At 46.6% G+C, this 19,268-nt stretch overlaps 1 protein-coding gene across 2 annotated transcripts in view; it reads right to left on the bottom strand.

Annotated features, from left to right (window-relative positions):
- adam28 (ADAM metallopeptidase domain 28) overlaps window positions 1–15,563 on the bottom strand; it is a 35,690-nt gene extending 20,127 nt beyond the window's left edge. For both annotated transcript variants that reach the window (XM_052108686.1, XM_052108676.1), the window contains exons 1-6: window positions 15,386–15,563; window positions 14,740–14,828; window positions 14,148–14,221; window positions 2,949–3,027; window positions 2,763–2,839; window positions 825–1,020 (exon numbers count right to left, since the gene is read on the bottom strand). In XM_052108686.1, the coding sequence (XP_051964646.1) occupies window positions 825–1,020; window positions 2,763–2,839; window positions 2,949–3,027; window positions 14,148–14,221; window positions 14,740–14,828; window positions 15,386–15,446 (576 nt within the window). In that variant the 5' untranslated portion in view covers window positions 15,447–15,563. The remainder of the gene's footprint in view (window positions 1–824; window positions 1,021–2,762; window positions 2,840–2,948; window positions 3,028–14,147; window positions 14,222–14,739; window positions 14,829–15,385) is intronic.
- Window positions 15,564–19,268: the final 3,705 nt, after the last annotated feature.

Raw genomic sequence — 19,268 nt, forward strand, 5'->3', positions numbered from 1 at the left:
ACTTTTTGCTGTATAACATGCATAATTATTGCACAAGTAAAATAATTGCCGTTCCATGTATGGTCTGAAACGCAATTGTCTTCGTGTTCAGCCGCTGAACAGCAATTCCAAGTAAACTTCCCTTCGCCTTTGAAGGAAAGTAATGTGAAGGTTGTACAAAGTAACATTTATCTTTAACAATGCTATCAAAGTGAATAGCAGGCACAACAACGGCTCTACAACATGGGTCACCATCTTGATTGTTTTGGGTTGAATGGACCACATGACCTCATAATTTTCAGATATCTCTGTTTTCCCTGTCTACACTACCACATCATTTTCAAATTTATCCACTTGGTAGAGTGTTTTCAAAGAGCTATGTTTTCGTTGTCAAAAACGCTGTCTCAGTGTGGACAAAAGGCCAAAATGTAGAGAAAAAGTAAAATATGAGTGTAGACATAGCCTTGTTTTTGACACTTTTTGACACTTGCACTGGTCCTCTCATGAATTTTATGTGAGGACATTTCTGGGAAGTGAAAATAGGGAGCAGCCAAGGTGCAAAGATTTTTTTAAGGTCCATTCTGTGAATTTTTAGGAAGTGATTGTTTCAGTGCACTGAATTTTGACAATTGGGCATTTTTTAAGGTCCATTCTGTGAATTTTTAGGAAGTGATTGTTTCAGTGCACTGAATTTTGACAGTTGGGCAGACTTTGAAATGGCTGACTCAGGCAGTGCACTTACTTCTGAACTAGAGAGCTGATTGAAACACACCCCTTGTGAAACCTGAGCTTTAGGATAACATTCAGTAGAAAGGAACAATGAGGTAATGAATATACAATCTTACTGAGGAACGAGAACGAGATTTGCTGATGCGTGGAGGAAAGCCATCTCCAGTATCATCCCAACTAGTATTGGTTACTCCACACACCATAGGCCTGTCTTCATTTATAGCTTCATACTTAAAGACAGCATGGTCACCATCATCATTCTCAGACAACGGCTCAATCAAATACCTCTGCTCATCTGTCTGGAAATAGCCTCTGTGAAGAAAATTTGCACAATGGACACAATGTAATTTGTATGATCTTGAGGCATGGTTACTCAGAGTGTAAACATAGAGAATAAATGTGATTGACACAAGAGTTGACTTAAAGGAATAATTTAACCAAATATGAAAATTTTATCAGAATTAACTCCAAACCCATATCTTTCTTATGGCAGAACCCAGTTACTCAAAGTAACAGTCAGTATCTGGTGTGGCCACCAGTTGCATTAAGAACTGCAGTGCATCTCCTCCTCATGAACTTCACCAGATTTGCCAGTTCTTGCTGTGAGATGTTACCCCACTCGTCCACCAAAGCACTTGCAAGTTAACAAACATTTCTGGGAGGAATGGCCCCAGACATGCTCAGTGTTATTGAGATCCAGGCTCTTTGCTGGCCATGGCAGAACACTGACATTCCTGTCTTGCAGAACGAGCAGTATGGCTGGTGGTATTGTCATGCTGGAGGGACATGTCAGGATGAGACTGCAGGAAGGGTACCACATGAGGGAGGAGGATGTCTTTCCTGTAATGCACAGCATTGAGATTGCCTGAAATGACAACAAGCTCAGTCCGTTGATGCTGTGACACACTGCCCCAGACCATAACGGACCCTCCACCTCCAAATATATCCCGCTCCAGAGTACAGGCCTCGGTGTAACGCTCATGTCTTCGATGATAAACGTGAGTCCGAACATCACCCTTGAGACAAATCTGTGACTCCTTTTTGCCAGTCCTGTCTGGTCCAGCGAAGGTGGGTTTGTGCCCATGGTTGCCGGTGATGTATGGTAAGGACCTGCCTTACAACAGGCCTACAACAGGCCTACAAGACCTCAGCCTCTCTCAGCCTAATGCATACAGTCTGAGCACTGATGGAGGGATTGTGCATTCCTGGTGTAACTTGCGAAGTTGTTGATGTCATCCTGTACCTGTCCCGCAGGTGTGATATTCGGATGCACCTATCCACAGGTGTTGTTTCACATGGTCTGCCACTGCGAGGATGATCAGCTGTCCTTCCTGTCTCCCTGTTCCGCTGTCTTAGGCATCCCACAGTACAGATATTGCAATTTATTGCCCTGGCCTCATCTGGAGTGCTCATGCCTCCATGCAGCAAGCCTAAGGCACGTTCATGCAGATGAGCAGGGACCCTGGGCATCTTTCTTTTGGAGTCAGTAGAAAGGTTTAGTAATATACAGATGTGCTCAAGAATTTACAAAGTTTTAGACCTGATCCAGGAAACAAGCCTAAGCCTCGAATATCCACTGACCCTAGAACCGCACCTGGCATGGAATAGTTTTTTTTGTTGTTGATGTAAATCTTGTTGGCCGTTGCAAAAGAAAAGTTTTGGAATGACATGTGGATATTTAAATTATGACAGAATTTTGGGTGCACTATTGCTGTTCGAGTGATTGGAGAACCATGTGAGATAATCTTTTTTTTCATAAAAGTAAATACATCAGTTGCACTGTAACTTCCTTTAATTGCACAAATATTAAAAACATTCTGAGAAAATACTGATATTGTGGTATGTTTAGCAATAGCAAGAGAAATACCTAGCAATGACTGAAAAAAAGGAAACATTTCTGGCTAAATATCTGTCTTAAAAAAAAAGGCTATAATTTTGCCATACAGCTGTTAAACTTATAACTTTAAATATTTATACAGCACCTTTATTAAATTGTGATTGTAACAATCCAAGAGAAACAGATTTTAAAACAATTTAAAGTGTGTATCTCCTACCGTAGTCCATCACAGGTGCTCATGCTAACTGACGAGTCACTGTCATTCACTATTTTCCCATGATAGTAACATAAATCCTGTTGAAGGAAAATACATTATTGATTTTTTCAGAGTAAGGATCTGTGTTGCATGAGAGCATACTGTATGTCTTATGTCACCAATTCAGGTATTCTAGGTTTTACCTACCAGATCCTTAGGTGTGGTTGTGACCAGTGTCCCATCTTCAGTGTAGTGGGCCTCGCTATAATCTTTGGTCAGTATACCACTGTTGACCAACACACATTTTTCAGATTAGTCACAACAAAATGACTTATAAATCATGATGCGTAATATGTGAACTCATGATTTATGACACATGTTGGTTTGTTAAAGGTACTGGTTGTAAGATTCAGAAACCCTTGTTATTAATGACACCTGTGGCCATTAAGTGAACAGCAGCCAGCTACCTGTTGCTCGTGCTCGCGCTCGTGCACACACTCCATAGGGACACGAGTGAGCGAGGATCGGCCAAAACAATGACGTAATGTATAAAGAGACTGAACATGATTCACTGGCATCAAAGATGATTACACAGTTATGATTGTTTTATTACAAACTTTGAGACTGTATGTTATATTTGACTCTCCAGTGCTGGAACAGGGCTAAAACAAAGTGTGGATATAGGTCTTGCTATGCGGGCCTGTAGTTTGAAGTAATCACTTTTCTTTGCATAATACATTGACTGCAATACAATGACTGTTAGGTAAATGTGGTGGATGATAACAGTAGCTGTTTATAAAATAGTCTGTACATTATAAATATGTTGAGACAATACAGTATTGATGATCACAACTATCATTTTGAATATATCGATGGGCAGTTTGATAATAATAGAATGTATATATTTTCTGTATAACCAAGCTACATTACATGAATAAATGGGTCTTTTTGCATTATATTGAACATTGTCTAGCATTCATTTCATGTGTTATTGTAGTTTACCTTGCTGAATAATTACAGATTAATATTATTTATTACCGTTACTGTGCAAGCAAGATCAAGTTAGCTAAAATTACACAACTCTGAGCTGATTGAAACACACCCCTTGTGAAACCTGAGTTTTAGGATTACATTCAGTAGAAAGGAAAAATGAGGTAATGAATATACAATCTTACTGAGGAACGAGAGCGAGATTTGCTGATGCGTGGAGGAAAGCCATCTCCAGTATCATCCCAACTAGTATTGGTTACTCCACACACCATAGGCCTGTCTTCATTTATAGCTTCATACTTAAAGACAGCATGGTAGTTCCCTCTCGAGAGGTCTCTCCTATTGCGTAAGTAGCTTACGCTATGGGAAAACTCAGTTTCTCGAGAAATATTGAAGTCTTTATGTAAAACGCATTGCAGCTGCACAGCAGACACCAATGAGCGAGGCAGCTCGGTCATTGGCTGTGCTGCGGCAACTTGCTCGAACCAATGGCGGGCGACTCTGAGCAGCGCGACCAATGGAGCGTGCCAGCCTCAGCGCTCAGAGCCCGCCAAGATGGGCGTGGCTAGGGCTATATATTAGGCGCCACGTCATGAGAGTTCTTTAGATTTAATCTCCTTCAGCGAAGACCTTCTCTTCGCTGGATCCTCCGGATTATTGGAGTCTTTTCGCCCGCCGTTGACAAGCCTACAGCAGGACTGCTACGAGGACGCCGGCGCCTTCAGCGGCCTTCAAAGCCGTCTGCTACGCTATCCGGCACGCATCACACTGATATCCTTTTGCTAAGCTACTTTGCAAGTGTTCGCCTCTGCGACGCTTTTTGTATTTTAGTAAAAGAGCAATTTCGAGGCGTTGTTCCAAATGCCTTCCACCTGCGCCTCGTGCAGAGGCCTTCTTCCTGACGGGGACCGTCACATTATCTGCACTCGCTGCCTGGGACCCGACCACGCAGAAGTTGCTCTCACTCGAGGCGGATGCCCCGAATGTGACTCCCTGGGCCTCACCGAGCCTGGCGCTCGCCGCCGCCTTCGCCGCGAACGAGCCTGCTACCACCGTGCTGCCGTCCCCTCTGTTCGAGCCGCGCAAGAAAAAGCGCCGCTCACAGAGGCCGCCAGAGCATGCCAGAGCACGCGAACTTCAGTGACGTCACGCCGGGCCAGTCCCCGCGTGCTTCACCACTACCCGAGAACTCCCCGCCGCCAGTCCTTTACATGCAGGCGGACCAGCACCCCTCCAAATAGCGGTGGGTCTCGTCTCGTTCGGCGCGTCAAGGGACGACGGTGAAAAGGATGACAGCCTTTCCATTGACGCTGCATCCGACGACTGGCCGGGCTCGGCCTTCGACCCCGCGCCGTCGACATTAGCGGACACGAGCACGGGCACCAGCATGGACTCGGAGATCGTCCGCATCCTATCTAAAGCTGTGGAAGACCTCGGGCTCGACTGGTCTTCTCGGAAGAACCCGCCCGCAGCCGGCTGGACGAGTGGTTCCTACAGGACGCCGGCAGGCCCTCGACAGAGACCCTCCCTTTCTTCCCGAAGTTCACGACGAACTCACAAAGTCGTGAAAAGCCCCGTACTCTGCTTCGCCTGAAGCCTTCTTTCTCTTCCTCGCTCTCCTCGGTAGGCGGCACGAGAGAAAGAGGCTACGAGGAACCCGCCCCTCGAGGAGGCTGTGGCCAACCATCTGTGCCCACCCTCCACCGCTGGATGGAAAGCCAAGCTTCTCATCCCTCGAAGCCTTGCCGATCTACCTCAGCTCTCGCCGGTCGCGCATACGCCGCCGCCCGTAAGCTGCGTCAGCGCTTCATTCCATGGCTGTTCTGCAAGTTTATCAGGCCAAACCTCTCCGCACCATGGAGGAGTCTGGACCTGAACCTGAGGCTTTCAAGGACCTGCGCAGCGCCACTGATGTAGCCCTGCGAGCCACAAAGGCCACCGCCCAATCCATCGGCCGGGCCATGGCTAACCTGACTGTCCTTGGCGCCATCTGTGGCTGGCGCTAGCGGAGATGAAGGGCGCGTATAAGGCGCCATTCCTCGATGCGCCTATCACTCCAAGCGGCCTGTTCGGACCGGCGGTAAGAGAGTTCGCGAGCAGCTTCACTGAAGCTTCGGAAGGATTCGCAGGCTATGCGTCACTTCCTGCCCAAGCGCTCCAGCTCGTCACAGAGTCACCAGAAACCGCCTCAGCAGCAGCAGCGAGCCAGAGCGGCGCCTCCGTCTCCCAGCCAAAAAACAGACCTGAAACAGGCGGCTCGGCGCTGCTCGCATTCTGCTAACCGAAAGCAGCCGCCTGAGCGGCGGGGACCTCGGCCCAAGATCGTGCTGAACCGGAGCCTCATAAGTCTTCCTAGCCATAGGAAGAAAAAGAGAGTGCGTGTCTCGCAAAAGCCGGACCACTCTCTCCAAAGCGTGTAAAACATTACCCAGTCCCCTTACAGGCGGCTGGAAATGTCTGTACAGCAGTCAATGGGCCAGTCACAGAACTTCGCTCACCTGCAATCAAGCGCCGTTTTAGCGGCGACACAAAAATCAGAAAAGAGTCATTTTCTGCTTGTGTCACTAAGAGGTCACGTGTCCACACTAAAGTGCGCATTCCCACATATCAATACTGTCCAAACAGTGCCGAATACTTCCCCAGCTCCAGCTGGACGCCCCATAAATGTAGATCGTGTGCCTATTGTCATGTATGCACCACTACACACAAGCACTGTTCCCACAGTTATAAACACTTCCCCAGTAAAAGCGGGAAATACTATAAAGGTAGCTGCGTGCCTGCTGTCATGCATGCACCCCTACACACAAACACTGTATGCATGGCCAGAAACCCCCGCCCTGGCCGGAGGCTTTATGAAAGTGGCGCGCGTGCCTACTACAGTATATGCACCCCCACCCATAAGCGTTGCCCATACAGTTTCAAACAGTTCTCTAGCTCATACCGCGAGCATCACAGATGCGACGCGCGAGCCAAGAAACCCCCCGCTAAGAGCTGGCAGCTTTATGAAAGTGGCGCGCGTGCCTATTAAAATGTATGCACCCCCACCCGTAAACACTGTCGATACAGTTTCAAACATTTCTCCAGCTCATGCTGCGAGCATTACGGAGATAGCACGCGTGTCTGTAATCTCACACGCACCCCTGCACTCGGCACTCAACAAAGCTGCTCAGCGCGCCCGCGCTTCTGAGAGCTGTAAGCTCAGTGTTAGCACAAGGCGATTCGCCGGTGGGGCCCATACGTCACTGCGACACGCCCTCAGCCAGCATTCAGCCCATATCTGTGCGAGCAAAAGCCTGGGAAAAAATCCCCGACATACCGAAATGGGTTTTGAACATAATAAAACATGGTTACCCGCTTCAATTCGCTCGCAGACCACCCCGCTTTTCAGCGGTGGTCGAGACGAAAGTTAGGAAAGATGTTTCGCATGTTCTACGCACCGAGGTACTCAAACTGATAGAGAAGGGCGCTATAGAAACTGTCCCTCCCTCTATGAGCTGAGTGGGTTTTACAGCCGATATTTTCTCGTCTCGAAAAGGGCGGTGGCCTCCGCCCCATCCTAGATTTCAGACATCTGAACAAAGCTTTAATGATTAAGCTCATTCAGAATGTTAACGACCAAACATATCCTCGCGCAAGTTAGCCCGGGGATTGGTTCCTATCAGTGGATTTGAAAGGCGCTTACTTTCACATCCCGATAGCGCCTCATCACAGGCCTTTTCTGAGATTAAGCTTTCGAGGGACAGTCATACCAGTACACAGTACTACCATTCGGCCTATCATTGGCCCCCCGTACATTCACGAAATGTATGGATGCAGCACTTTCCCCCCTGAGACAGCGGGGAGTGCGAATACTGAATTACCTCGACGATTGGCTAATCATAGCACAATCAGAGGATGCACAGATCTTGGATTATCAGCCATCTAGAATGCCTGGGTCTGAGAATCAATTTTGCAAAGAGCAGCCAAAATATCTCTTTTCTGGGAATAGTGCTAGACTCAGTGCAGATGACGGCGCGCCTCTCATCAGAGCTGCTTCGCTATTCGGCGCTTGCAACATCATTCAGAGCGGCGCGCACGCCCGTCAAACGATTTCAAAGGATGCTCGGTCTCATGGCCTCGGCATCAGCTGTACTCCAGCTAGGATTGTTGCACATGCGTCCTCTCCAACGCTGGCTCAAGAGCCGTGTCCCCACTCACGCGTGGCGCTCGGGCCACTTTTTAATCAGAGCGAATCACGGCTGTATAAAAGCCCTGACGCCCTGGAAAGCCGTCGACTGGTATCAAACCGGCGTGAGTCTGGGCGTGAACACACGGAGAAAAATAATCACGACAGATGCCTCCAAAATAGGATGGGGGGCCCTTTACGAGGGCAGGCCTGTCTCCGGCTTTTGGTCAAACCCGGAAAAGTGCCTACATATAAACTGTCTGGAAATGAAAGCGGTCGCCTTGGCTCTCAGAGCCCTGCTTCCGTACCTGAAAAACGAACACGAACATTGTCTGAACGGACAACATGACGGTAGTATAGTATATAAATCGCCAGGGTGGACTCAGGTCGAGCTCCCTGCACTCTATGGCCAGGGAGCTCATCTTATGGTCACAGCACAACCTGCGCTCACTGAGAGCAGCGCATGTGCCAGGCGTCCTGAACCAGGGAGCGGACTGTGGCAGCGGGGGCGTGGTCAAGCGCCCGTCCGGGAGAGGAAAGCGGTAAGGGCGCTTACACCTGAGCTAAATTATGCCTAACACCTGTCTCTAATTCCAGTGAACACGAGGAGAGCGGCATAAAAACAGAGCCTCCAGACGGGGAGAGGAGAAAAAGAGCAGACCCAGCGTTTGTGTGTTCGTGTATTTGTGTATGTAAAACATAATTAAAAAAGACGTACCTTGAGAGGAAGACCTGTTTCCTGTCCTCCCTCACTAGTATAGTGCTACACTGGTGCCGAAACCCGGGAAAATTATGGAGCAAAGTCGCCCCATAGAGTCCTCCTAGCTGGCAGAAGTCCTCCAATCCCTCGCGACGCTGCATCAAGGCCACCAGCAATCCCTGCTTGAGCTCCGGCAGGACCAAGATCGCCCGGTTTTTGAGATCATGCGGGCTCAGGCAGAGGACCGGCTCGCCATCCGGAGCCTCCTCAGCCAGGAGGCGGAGCCGGCCACAGCCGCGACCCGGACAGCAGCTACACTACCCCGCCCACGTTACAGAAGATGGGGGCAGCAGATGATCCTGAGGCCTTCCTCGACTTGTTCGGCGGGCGGCGAAATCTGGGGCTGGCCGCCCGAACAGTGGGCAGCCCGTCTAATTCCTCTCCTGTCGGGAAGCTCAACTCGCGGCACAACAACTGCCGGCGAAAAATCTCCTGGCTTACACTGACCTGAAGAGGGCCATTCTGCAACGGGTCGGTCGGAGCCGGAAGAGAATCGCCAGCTCTTCCGGGGCATGAAGCTGGAGAATCCGATCGCCCGTTCAGCGTTTGCCCAGCGGCTCGGGGCGCCTGTCAGCGCTGGCTGCTCGCGGGGACCACGGCGTCGAGGAGTGATCGACCAGGTGGTACTGGAACAGTTACGTTCAGCGGCTGCCTCGGAAGACGGCGGGGTGGGTCCAGTGCCATCGCCCGGCGTCGTTGGAGGAAGCTGTTCGGCTAGCGGAGGACCACTTGGCGGCGATCCGAGGCGGACGAGCCCTCTTCTTCTCTCTCTCTCCCCTTCCCTTGTATCTGCCCATGCCCTCGCCCCCTCCCTGTGTTTTCTCCTTCTGTTCTCTCCCCAGGACCCGTTACTGCCCGCGCAGGCGTGGAGGCTTCAGAGACCTGCTCCCTGCCGTGGGAGAATGCGTCCCCCATTCCCGTCTTTCAGCCGCTCTCCTCCTCAGGTGTGAGCCCGCCAGCACTAAGTGCGGCCGCTAGCGCCTGGGCCGGCCTGTTGGAGGTCGCGGAGACCGGGCCACTTCGGGATCAGTGTCCGCTGATGGAGGTGGGGGCGGTGGTGCTGGGTCTCCGGCGTCCGCAGGCTGCCCCTGTCGGGCTGGAGCATACCGGTTCGGTAAGGATCAGGGGGTATTTACCAAGCTTTGCTGGATACCGGCTGCAATCAGACCACCATCCACCAATGCTTGGTTCAACCCGAGGCTTTGGGTTTATCTAAACTGGTGAGGGTGAGGTGTGTGCATGGGGATGTGCACAAATATCCCATGGTGATGTTGGCAATTATATTTAGGGGAAAAAACATAGTGTGGAGGCAGCGGTTAGTTCCGCCTCACCCATCCGCTAATCTTGGGTACTGATTGGTCGAATTTTAAAGATATATTAGAGGGTATTTGTGCGGATGGGTCCTGCATAAAGAGGTGTGCGGTGTCGCGATGCTTTGGCAGGGAGGCGGGCGGGACCGATCCTCGGCTGCCGGAATGGCGAGGAAAGAGGCGAGGTGGCCGCCCCTCCTCTCAGGGAATTCCCTGAAGGGGACTTTCCTCTAGAGCAGTCGCGGGACGAAACTCTTAAACATGCTTTTGACCAAGTGAGAGTGATTGATGGTCAACAGCTCCGGCCGGCGTCGCCATTGCATACCCATACTTTGCGTTGATTAAAGACCGGTTATATAGAGTGGCGCAGGGCGCTCAAACAAAGGAGGAAGTGACACAATTATTGGTTCCACGAAGCCGCCGGAAATGGTTTTCCAGGCGGCTCACTACAATCCTATGGCCGGTCACCTAGGGGAGCGGAAAACACTTCTCCGTCTAATAGCCCGTTTCTATTGGCGGGCATTGGCGGTGGCGATCCGCAGGTGGTGTCGCGGCGTGCGTGAATGTCAGCTGGTAAACCCACCGGCCACCCCAAAAGCGCCATTACGCCCTCTACCGTGTCGAGGTCCCCTTCGAGAGATTGGGATGGACCTCGTCGGGCCATTAGAGCGGTCAGCACGCGGACATCAGCTCGTGTTAGTCCTAGTGGATTACGCGACGCGATATCCGGAAGCAGTGCCTCTGAGCAACATCTCTGCGCGTAGTGTTGCAGGGGCACTCTTCAAGATAATCTCCGGGTGGGGATTCGAAGGAAATCCTCACCCGATCAAAGCTACGACTTTTATGTCACGAACGCCTAGCGAACTTTACGAGCTCTTGGGCATCAAATCGATTCGCACTAGCGTTTACCACCCGCAGACAGATGGCCTAGTGGAGCGATTTAATAAAGCAGCTCAAGAACATGATTCAGTAAATTACGTACCGAGGGCGCTAGAAATTGGGATAAGTGGCTAGACCCCTGTTGTTTGCAGTACGAGAGGTCCCACAAGCCTCCACGGGTTCTCCCCATTTGAGCTGCTGTCAGGCGGCGCCCAGCGGTGTCCTTGGCGTCATTCATGAGCGTGGGAGGAGGACCTTCTAATAGTAAAAATGAAATTCAGTTAGTTCTCGATCATAGAGCAAAACTCCACACACTGGGGCGATTAACACAGGAAAATTTGCTCCAAGCTCAAGAACGCATAGCGCCGGCTGTATGACAGGGGTGCTTTCGGCTCACGAGAATTTGCACGGGAGATAAGGTACTTGTATTACTCCCAACATCGAGCTCTAAATTACTCGCCAAGTGGCAAGGACCCTTTGAGGTCACCACGACGAGTTGGGGATCTCGATTATGAGGTTAAGCGTACCGATAGAGGCGCGCGTCAAATTTATCACCTCAACCTCCTGAAATTATGGAGGGAGGAGGCAGCCTCTGTGGCGTTGGCCCACGGTAGTTCGGAGAGGCGGAGCTCGGGCGGAGGTAAACAAAACTACAATCTCAACACTCCGGTTACTTGTGGAGACCAACTCTCACGCGACAGCTCACAGAGGTTTCTGAATTACAAAAGGAATTTGCGGATGTGTTTTCCCTCTACCAGGCCGTACAAACATCATACAGCACCACATCGAGACCGAGCGGTGGCGGTGGTGCGTTACGCCTATCAGCTTACCCGAACATAAAAAGAAAATAATGCGGGAAGAATTAGATGCGATGCTTGATATGAGCGTAATAGAGGAATCCCACAGTGATTGGTCCAGCCGGTTGTTCTTGTTCCCAAGAGTGATGGGTCTATTCGATTCTGTGTGGATTACAGAAAAGTCAACGCGGTGTCTAAATTTGGCCGTACCCAATGCCCCGTGTTGATGAACTGCTTTCGATCGGTTAGGCACTGCTCGATTTTATTCGACCTTGGATTTAACAAAGGGTTATTGGCAGATCCCTTGACACCAATGTCCCGTGAGAAAACAGCCTTCACTCGCCCGTTTGGGTTACACCAATTTGTGGCGCTTCCTTTCGGTTTGTTTGGGGCGCCGACCGCGTTTCAGCGACTCATGGATCGGATCCTCAGACCGCACACAGCGTCGCCGCTGCCTATTTAGATGATATTATCATTTATAGCAATGATTGGCAGCGGCACATGCAACATCTGAGGGCGATCCTGAGGTCAGCTGCGTGGCGGGGCTCACGGCAAACCCTAAGAAGTCTTGCGATTGACGTGTGGAGGTGCGGTATCTGGGGTTCCACTTGGGTCATGGCCAGGTGCGGCCCCAAATTGATAAGACCATGGCGATTGCGACTTGCCCTAGACCGAAGACCAAAAAGGGGGTGAGGCAGTTCCTGGGGCTGGCTGGCTATTATAGAAGGTTTGTGCCTAATTATTCGGACGTCACCAGCCCGCTGACTGACCTCACTAAAAAGGGGGCTCCAGATCCAGTTCAATGGTCGGAGCAGTGTCAACAGGGTTCTCCCAGGGGAATGGTCTCTCCACCCCCTGACGGCTCAGTGGTTATGGCAAACCTTTGGCGAGGCAGAGGTCGACCTCTTCGCCTCCAGGGAAAATGCGCACTGCCCTCTTTTCTTCTCAAAAGCACGGACGCTTCGCCCAAGTCTGGCCGAACCGCCCCTTGTATGCTTTTCCCCCGATCGCGATGCTACCTCAGGTCATCAGTCGGATCAGGGAAGTGAAATGTGCAGTGCTCCTGGTAGCCCCACTCTGGAAGAACCAGATGTGGTTTCCAGAACTGATGCAGATGATGCAATCTGCCCCATGGCCGATTCCGTTGAGGCTGGACCTCCTCAGGCAGGCCAGCGGGATGATTCTTCATCCCGCCCGATCTGTGGGCCCTTCATGCATGGCCCCTCAGCGGGTTCCGAGAACCTCCCCAGTGGAGTGTTGAGAACCATCACTGAGGCGCAAGCGCCCTCTAGGCGCTTATATGCCCAAAAGTGGAAAGTGTTCAGTGACTGGTGTGATACCAAGAGCTTGAACCCCAAATCGTGCGAGATACCAAGTGTACTCGCCTTCTTGCAAGAGCTGCTGGAGGCGGGCGCACACCCTCCACGCTCAAAGTCTATGTGGCTGCCTTAGCGCGTCACACAATCCTGATAAAGGACGCTTATTAGGGAAAAACGACCTAATCATTCGTTTCCTAAGAGGCGCTAGGAGGATGAACCCTCCTCGCCACCCCTCGGTGCCGATCTGGGACCTGGCCACGGTCCTGGACGCACTCAAGAGTGCCCCGTTCGAACCTCTCCGAACCGTGCACCTTAAACAGCTCTCGCTCAAAACTGCGCTCTTGCTGGCGCTTGCCTCAGTCAAGAGAGTGGGCGACCTGCACGCGCTGTCATCAAGCGCTGCTTGCCTGGAATTTGGACACAGTTTTCCCATAGCGTAAGCTACTTACGCAATACTCGTTCCCTCCTCTCAGGGAACTGAGGTTACGTTAGTAACCGAGTCGTTTTATAACTCAGTCCTTATGGCACTATTTTTGACATGCTTTAAAGTTATGTAAGCTTACCTGTCCAATAAGAAGAACGCCAATTCAGGGTCGGTTTGATCCCCAAAACCGAATGAAGGTCCCTCCATAAATAAAATGCCATGCCGATGTTCACTCTAGTTTTCGCTTGATCACAATCAAGCGAAAACCAGATGGGATTCAGTAGATAAATGTTTTTAGTTTTTTTTGGCTTACTCTGAGTTTGTGTAGGAGTGTGCTGGGTGTGCTGGGAGCCGGCCATTTGCTGGATTCCATCTCTAAGATAACGTTACCTAGTGTTGCAGTTTGTTTGTTGTCGCTGTTGTATAGCGGAAGAGAAGCACTGAGGCAAGGCTTTCGGGAGCGTGCATAAACGTCACATCCTTTGGATTTTCCTGGCAAAATTGACCCGCTCCCTTCGCATGAAAATTAGTCTACAGGCTTTTATAGGCAACCTAGGAAGTCCGGGAAGGGCTAATTTTTTAAGTTGCGTTACAAGCCGTTCACACATTGGCAAAAAAATTTTTTTACATACTGCACCTTTAATGAAAACGAGGAACTTTTTTGGTTGCAACATACACAGATTTTGAATACCACAATATCACAAGATATTATATATATATATATAAATGATGACAAAGTAGAAACTGCGGAGACAGACTTACTCATTTCTCTGGAGGTGCATTTGGATATTTCTACCACCCAGTCCTATAGCATACTTTAGTGTGTCTGGTCTTGACTGCAGGGGAAATAAATTGGTTCAGTTTAAAAAATATATGTATAAATTTTGCTGTATAATGGCCTGGTCACAAAAAATATTTGGACACTTAAGCTACACTTTAAAGATTATGACTTTCTTTGCATTATATAACAAAATATAAAACCAATTGGCTTTTATTTAAAAGAATTAAAGCACAGACACACTTTTCAAGCAAAACATTTCACAACAGAAATGTTAGGTTTCAAATTATAAAAAAAAAATATATATATATATATTGTTGACAGTAAAAAAAAGGTATTTGAACCCGTTGTGGTTTCAAACATTGGTAAAATAATTCCATAGTTCATATGATGGAAACTGACTTCATACATCCATTAAAAATACTCTCAAGACCAATTGGTTGACAGTAATTACAAAAATAGCTGAGAAAACTGAAGTTACTTCTGAAAAAAAAAGGTCAAGCATCATTAGTTTACAATGAAATTCATATAGGGGTTGCTGTATATTGTGCATACAGTGGGTAGATGAGAGCTCACCTCTAAATCTCTTTTGTGCAGTTCGTGTAATCTGATTGGTCGAACCACTTCATAAACCTTTTTGCCATATATATCACGAATGTGACCAACTATAACAGATAAGAAATAATTGGAGACTGAATCAAAGCTTAGTCAAAAAAACATATTCATAAAAAGTCTTACATAAATACAGATGTATTTGTACATGTACAGTAGATAACAAAACTTGCATAACTGCTCCCAATACTGAAGTTAATTAAGGTTAAATATGACATTAATACATAAGTTCACACTAGATAAAAGTTTTTTGTTTTGCACAGTTTCTGCCCAAGCTTGATCTTGTTTTTTTCAACCAAAGGAAGCAAAACTGTTGTACAGGTCACTTAATTACACTTGTGGCAGCATATTTTCAATTAACTAAATTCAAGGATTTCCCTCAAATCAGAGCCAACATACCTAAAATTATCACATTCTACTGCAATATAAATAAGTTACATAGTTCTAAAACCTGAAACTAAACTAAAGCTGCATTTTTAAATCGTAACATTACATGTATCTCAAACAGAATTGTTTAGAGAGTTCATAGCACTAATATGGTTGAAGAATCTATAGCAGTCTAGTGATCAGTCATTGTTTAGCAGGAACACTGTTATATCCAGTGTCTTACCTGAGGGATCAGGTGAAACACAGAGAGTGAAGATCCACAGCATGATATGTTTTCTGGCCATTGTCAGTGTGCAAAACAACTGAAACAAGATCGGCAAGTTCAGCAGAGTTTTATATACTGTATCTCCTGGAGTGCGGTCTGACACAGAGGTATAAAAGATTTGTGAACTGCTTGAACACACCCCCCGAGGGTGTCAAAATAATGCAGGAAAAATACAGACAGGCTGTGATATAAAGTGCTGTGTTCACTTCCTGTGGCCAAAGTGCTGTGTCTTGCACAGAAAGTGTCACATGCAATAACTGACCTTATTTGACTTGTGCAATAAAGTGATCTAAGCAGCAGTCATACATACACTCATGCCATTCAAAAGTTTAGGGTCACTTTACTGAAATGTTTCTCATGATCTTAAAAATCTTTTGATCTGATGGCATATGCTTAAATGTTTGAAATGAGTTTTGTTGACAAAAATATAATTTTGCTAACATATTAATTTATTTAAAAAACAATTTGCCATAGAATTTGGTTAAAGGAATATTTCGGGTACAACATAAGTTCAGCTCAATCGAAAGCATTTGTGGCATAAAAATAATTTTGGCTTTTCCTTCCTTTTCTTTAAAAAAAGTACAAATCTGTGTTTTAACAGAATAAATAATGTAAGTGCTTTTGTAAAATTATAAGCTTCACATTTCTGCTTTAAAACCCTCCAAAAATTGGCCCATTCACTTCCATTGTAAGGGCCTCACTGTAACCACTGTAACTAACTGATTTTTGCTTATTTTTAAAGAAAAGGGTGGACGAGTTAAAATTAATCGTGGTAATCAACATTATGCCACAAACAATGTTCATTGAGCTTAACTTTAACTGAACCCAGAACATTCTTTTAAAGGACATTTCACCCAAAAATGAAAATTCTGTCATCATTTACTCAACCTAATGTCGCATCAAACCTGTCTTCCTTTCTTTACTGTTGGTCAAAAATGAAATTAGGAATCATGATCCACACATTTAAAGGGGTAGGTAAATATTGTATTAATTAAAAAGTGATTCACAATAATAAAAGCTGTACTGTCTTGCTCTGTGTCATGTTTTTTTCTGTTTTGTTCTTGTTTCCATGTCTTTTATTTAAACATCTAGTTCCTGTTGTCATGTCATGTGATTTCCTGTTCCCTCACGTGATCTTGTCATGCGTTTTCCCTGTTCATGTGTCTTGTTTTCATTGGTCCATTGTTTGATTACTTTGTTATCAGTTCTAGTTTGTAATTGGTTTAGTTTAATAGTCTTGTTATCTTGTTTATATTTCTGTCTGTTCATTGGTTGTCTTGTTACCCATGTCCTCATGTTTGCCATTGACTCTGGTCAGGTATTGTGAATGTAACTTTTTTGTTTTTGGCCGAGCTCGGGCCGAACCGGATCAAGCCGAGCCAAGCAGTGTCAAGCCAAGCCAAGCCAAACCAAGCCACGTCAAGCCCAGACTTGTGTCTGTTTTGTTCATAGATAAGGCTTCTCGATTTCACGATTCCTAATAAACTGCACTTAGGTTCATATTCATGTCATCGTCTCTTCGTCTGCCTGTTTCCAGCATCATTACATAATACCTCACCACCAACCATGAACCCAGCACTCCGACTCCTGCGCCTACGTCAGGGGAATCGATCCCTGTAGGAATATGTTGGGGACTTCTGCTCTCTGGCAAGTGAGGTGGACTTTAATGAGGTGACCCTCAAAGACTGTTTCCATTTGGGCTGAATGAGCTGATTTCCTATTTAATGCCTGGCGGTCGCAGCTCCCTCAGCCTCAATCAGTATATCGTACTAGCCACTGTGGGGAAGTGGATGCCGAGCTGGAGTCCCACATCGTGCTCGACAAGCCGGAGTCCCACGTCAAGGTCGACGAGCCAGAGTCCCACATCATGGCCGACTTCGGCCTCCCTGAGGAGGTGGAGGAGAAAGACTTTTGTTTCCAAGTCTTTAACCATTTACATGACCACAGAGTTCGTTTCCAAGTCTCTGCCCATGTACACGACAATCCATCATGGATTTTGATGTTTATTGTTTTCCAAGTACAGTTCCTTCAAACATTCCCTAATTCTGCCTAACAGGGTCTCAAAATAATCTCCAGACTGAGCTGCACACAAGCTATTTGATTTTTGCCTTTGTTTAAAAGTTATGGCATCGCAAAATTAATGAGATTGATGTAAAACAGTGGTAAGGGAGATGAACTATAGCTTAGAAGGATGTGAGTTCAAGTCCAGCGAAGAGCAGTTTTAAAATGTGTATGTCTGTAGACCTCTGAGTCTTCATATTGAGCTTGATACTGCATAGGCTGTACTGCATTGAATAATTCCTGCTTGAATTCAAAATTACTTTACAATCAAGATCTTCTCAGCTATTGTTTTACTCTTAGTTTGGAACATGTCATTGGCATTGCAGAGTTGTAGCCCTGTGGTAATTGCATTGGGTTATGGCTCAAAAGGTTGTGAGTTTGAGTCCAGCAAAATACTGATTTAAAATTGTGCTTCTGTTGACCTCTCAGTTTCCTGTTTTGCTTACTACTATGGAGGCTGAAACTGCATTGCATAATTCCTGTTTGAACTCAAATCCACTTGGCTCTAACAAAATATTCTCAGAATTCCTTTTGTACTCTTCCCTTGGACACTCTCTTTGGCATTACAAAGCTGTATCAGCTGAATGGCCCAGTGGTTAGAGCATTGGAATCATGTTTAAAAGGTTGTGAGTTGCAGTCCAGCCAAAACATGTTTTTTTTTATTTTTTATTTTGACTTCGGTTAACCTTTGAGTCTTCATGTTTTGCTTACTATAATGTAATTCTTACTTCACTGCATAATTCCTGCTTCAATTTAAGCAACTTTGATATACAAAAAACATTTTCTCAGCAATAATGTTGTACTTTCAATTTCTAATGCATATACTAAGCTGACTGTGATTAACACTGTGCTTAGGTGTGCTGATTCACAGCTAGGTATGACTCTTTGTCGGATGTTCATCTTGTGGTAGTGTAAGGTGGATTTAGTGCTTAACTATGGCATGGCAACAATCATATTGTGGGCGACTTGTGAAGTAGAGTGGGTTTGCATTGGATGTCATATACACACAATGTGTTGTGCTTACTCTGGTGCAATTCTTGCCATTCCAGTGCTTGGCCCATAATTGCTGCTTGCAGCTATATTTATTATTATTATTATGATTATTCCTTCCCAATGTGAGTCTAAGGTAGCCCATAGAACTGTACATAGGAAATGATGAGATTTGGCACATGGATAAGGAAGGCCACGAAAAGCCCCCATATCAGATTTTGTGTCTCTAGGACATACTCTATAGCACCACCACCATGTAAAATTTTACTTTTCCTTTGTGTGTATTTTTGTTTTAACCAAGGTCTCAAAATTATCTCCAGACTGAGCTGCACAGATTAAATAAATAACAATTTGTATTTTTGCCTTTTTTGAAAAGTTATGCAAAATCATTAAATAGGTGGCTGTGAAAACGGATTTGAGGCTATATATTGGGAACACTTTATCCTATTGAAAAGAAACTTGGTCTGCTTTATCAGTACCATGATCTGATGAATTCTGTGGATCATGGGGATTTAAACGATACCAATTTTCCCAATATCAGCTATATTGTCTCTCAGCTATAGTGAATGTATTAAAAATAAGTTATATTTCTTTTAAATATATTTATAATGTCATATTTCAAAGAAGATTTGTATGCATCATCAACATCATGTCTTGATGATACTTAAGCAGTTTCGAGACTTGAATGTGCTAACTTTAAACTCAGGAAGTCTCTTTGCTACACTGGACAAGTCAACTGAGTGGCACAGTGTTTTAAAGCACTGGTTTATAGTTGTAAGGGTCCTGGGTT

Source organism: Xyrauchen texanus, chromosome 3 (assembly GCF_025860055.1).
Source record: "Xyrauchen texanus isolate HMW12.3.18 chromosome 3, RBS_HiC_50CHRs, whole genome shotgun sequence".
Classification (NCBI taxonomy): Eukaryota; Metazoa; Chordata; class Actinopteri; order Cypriniformes; family Catostomidae; genus Xyrauchen; species Xyrauchen texanus.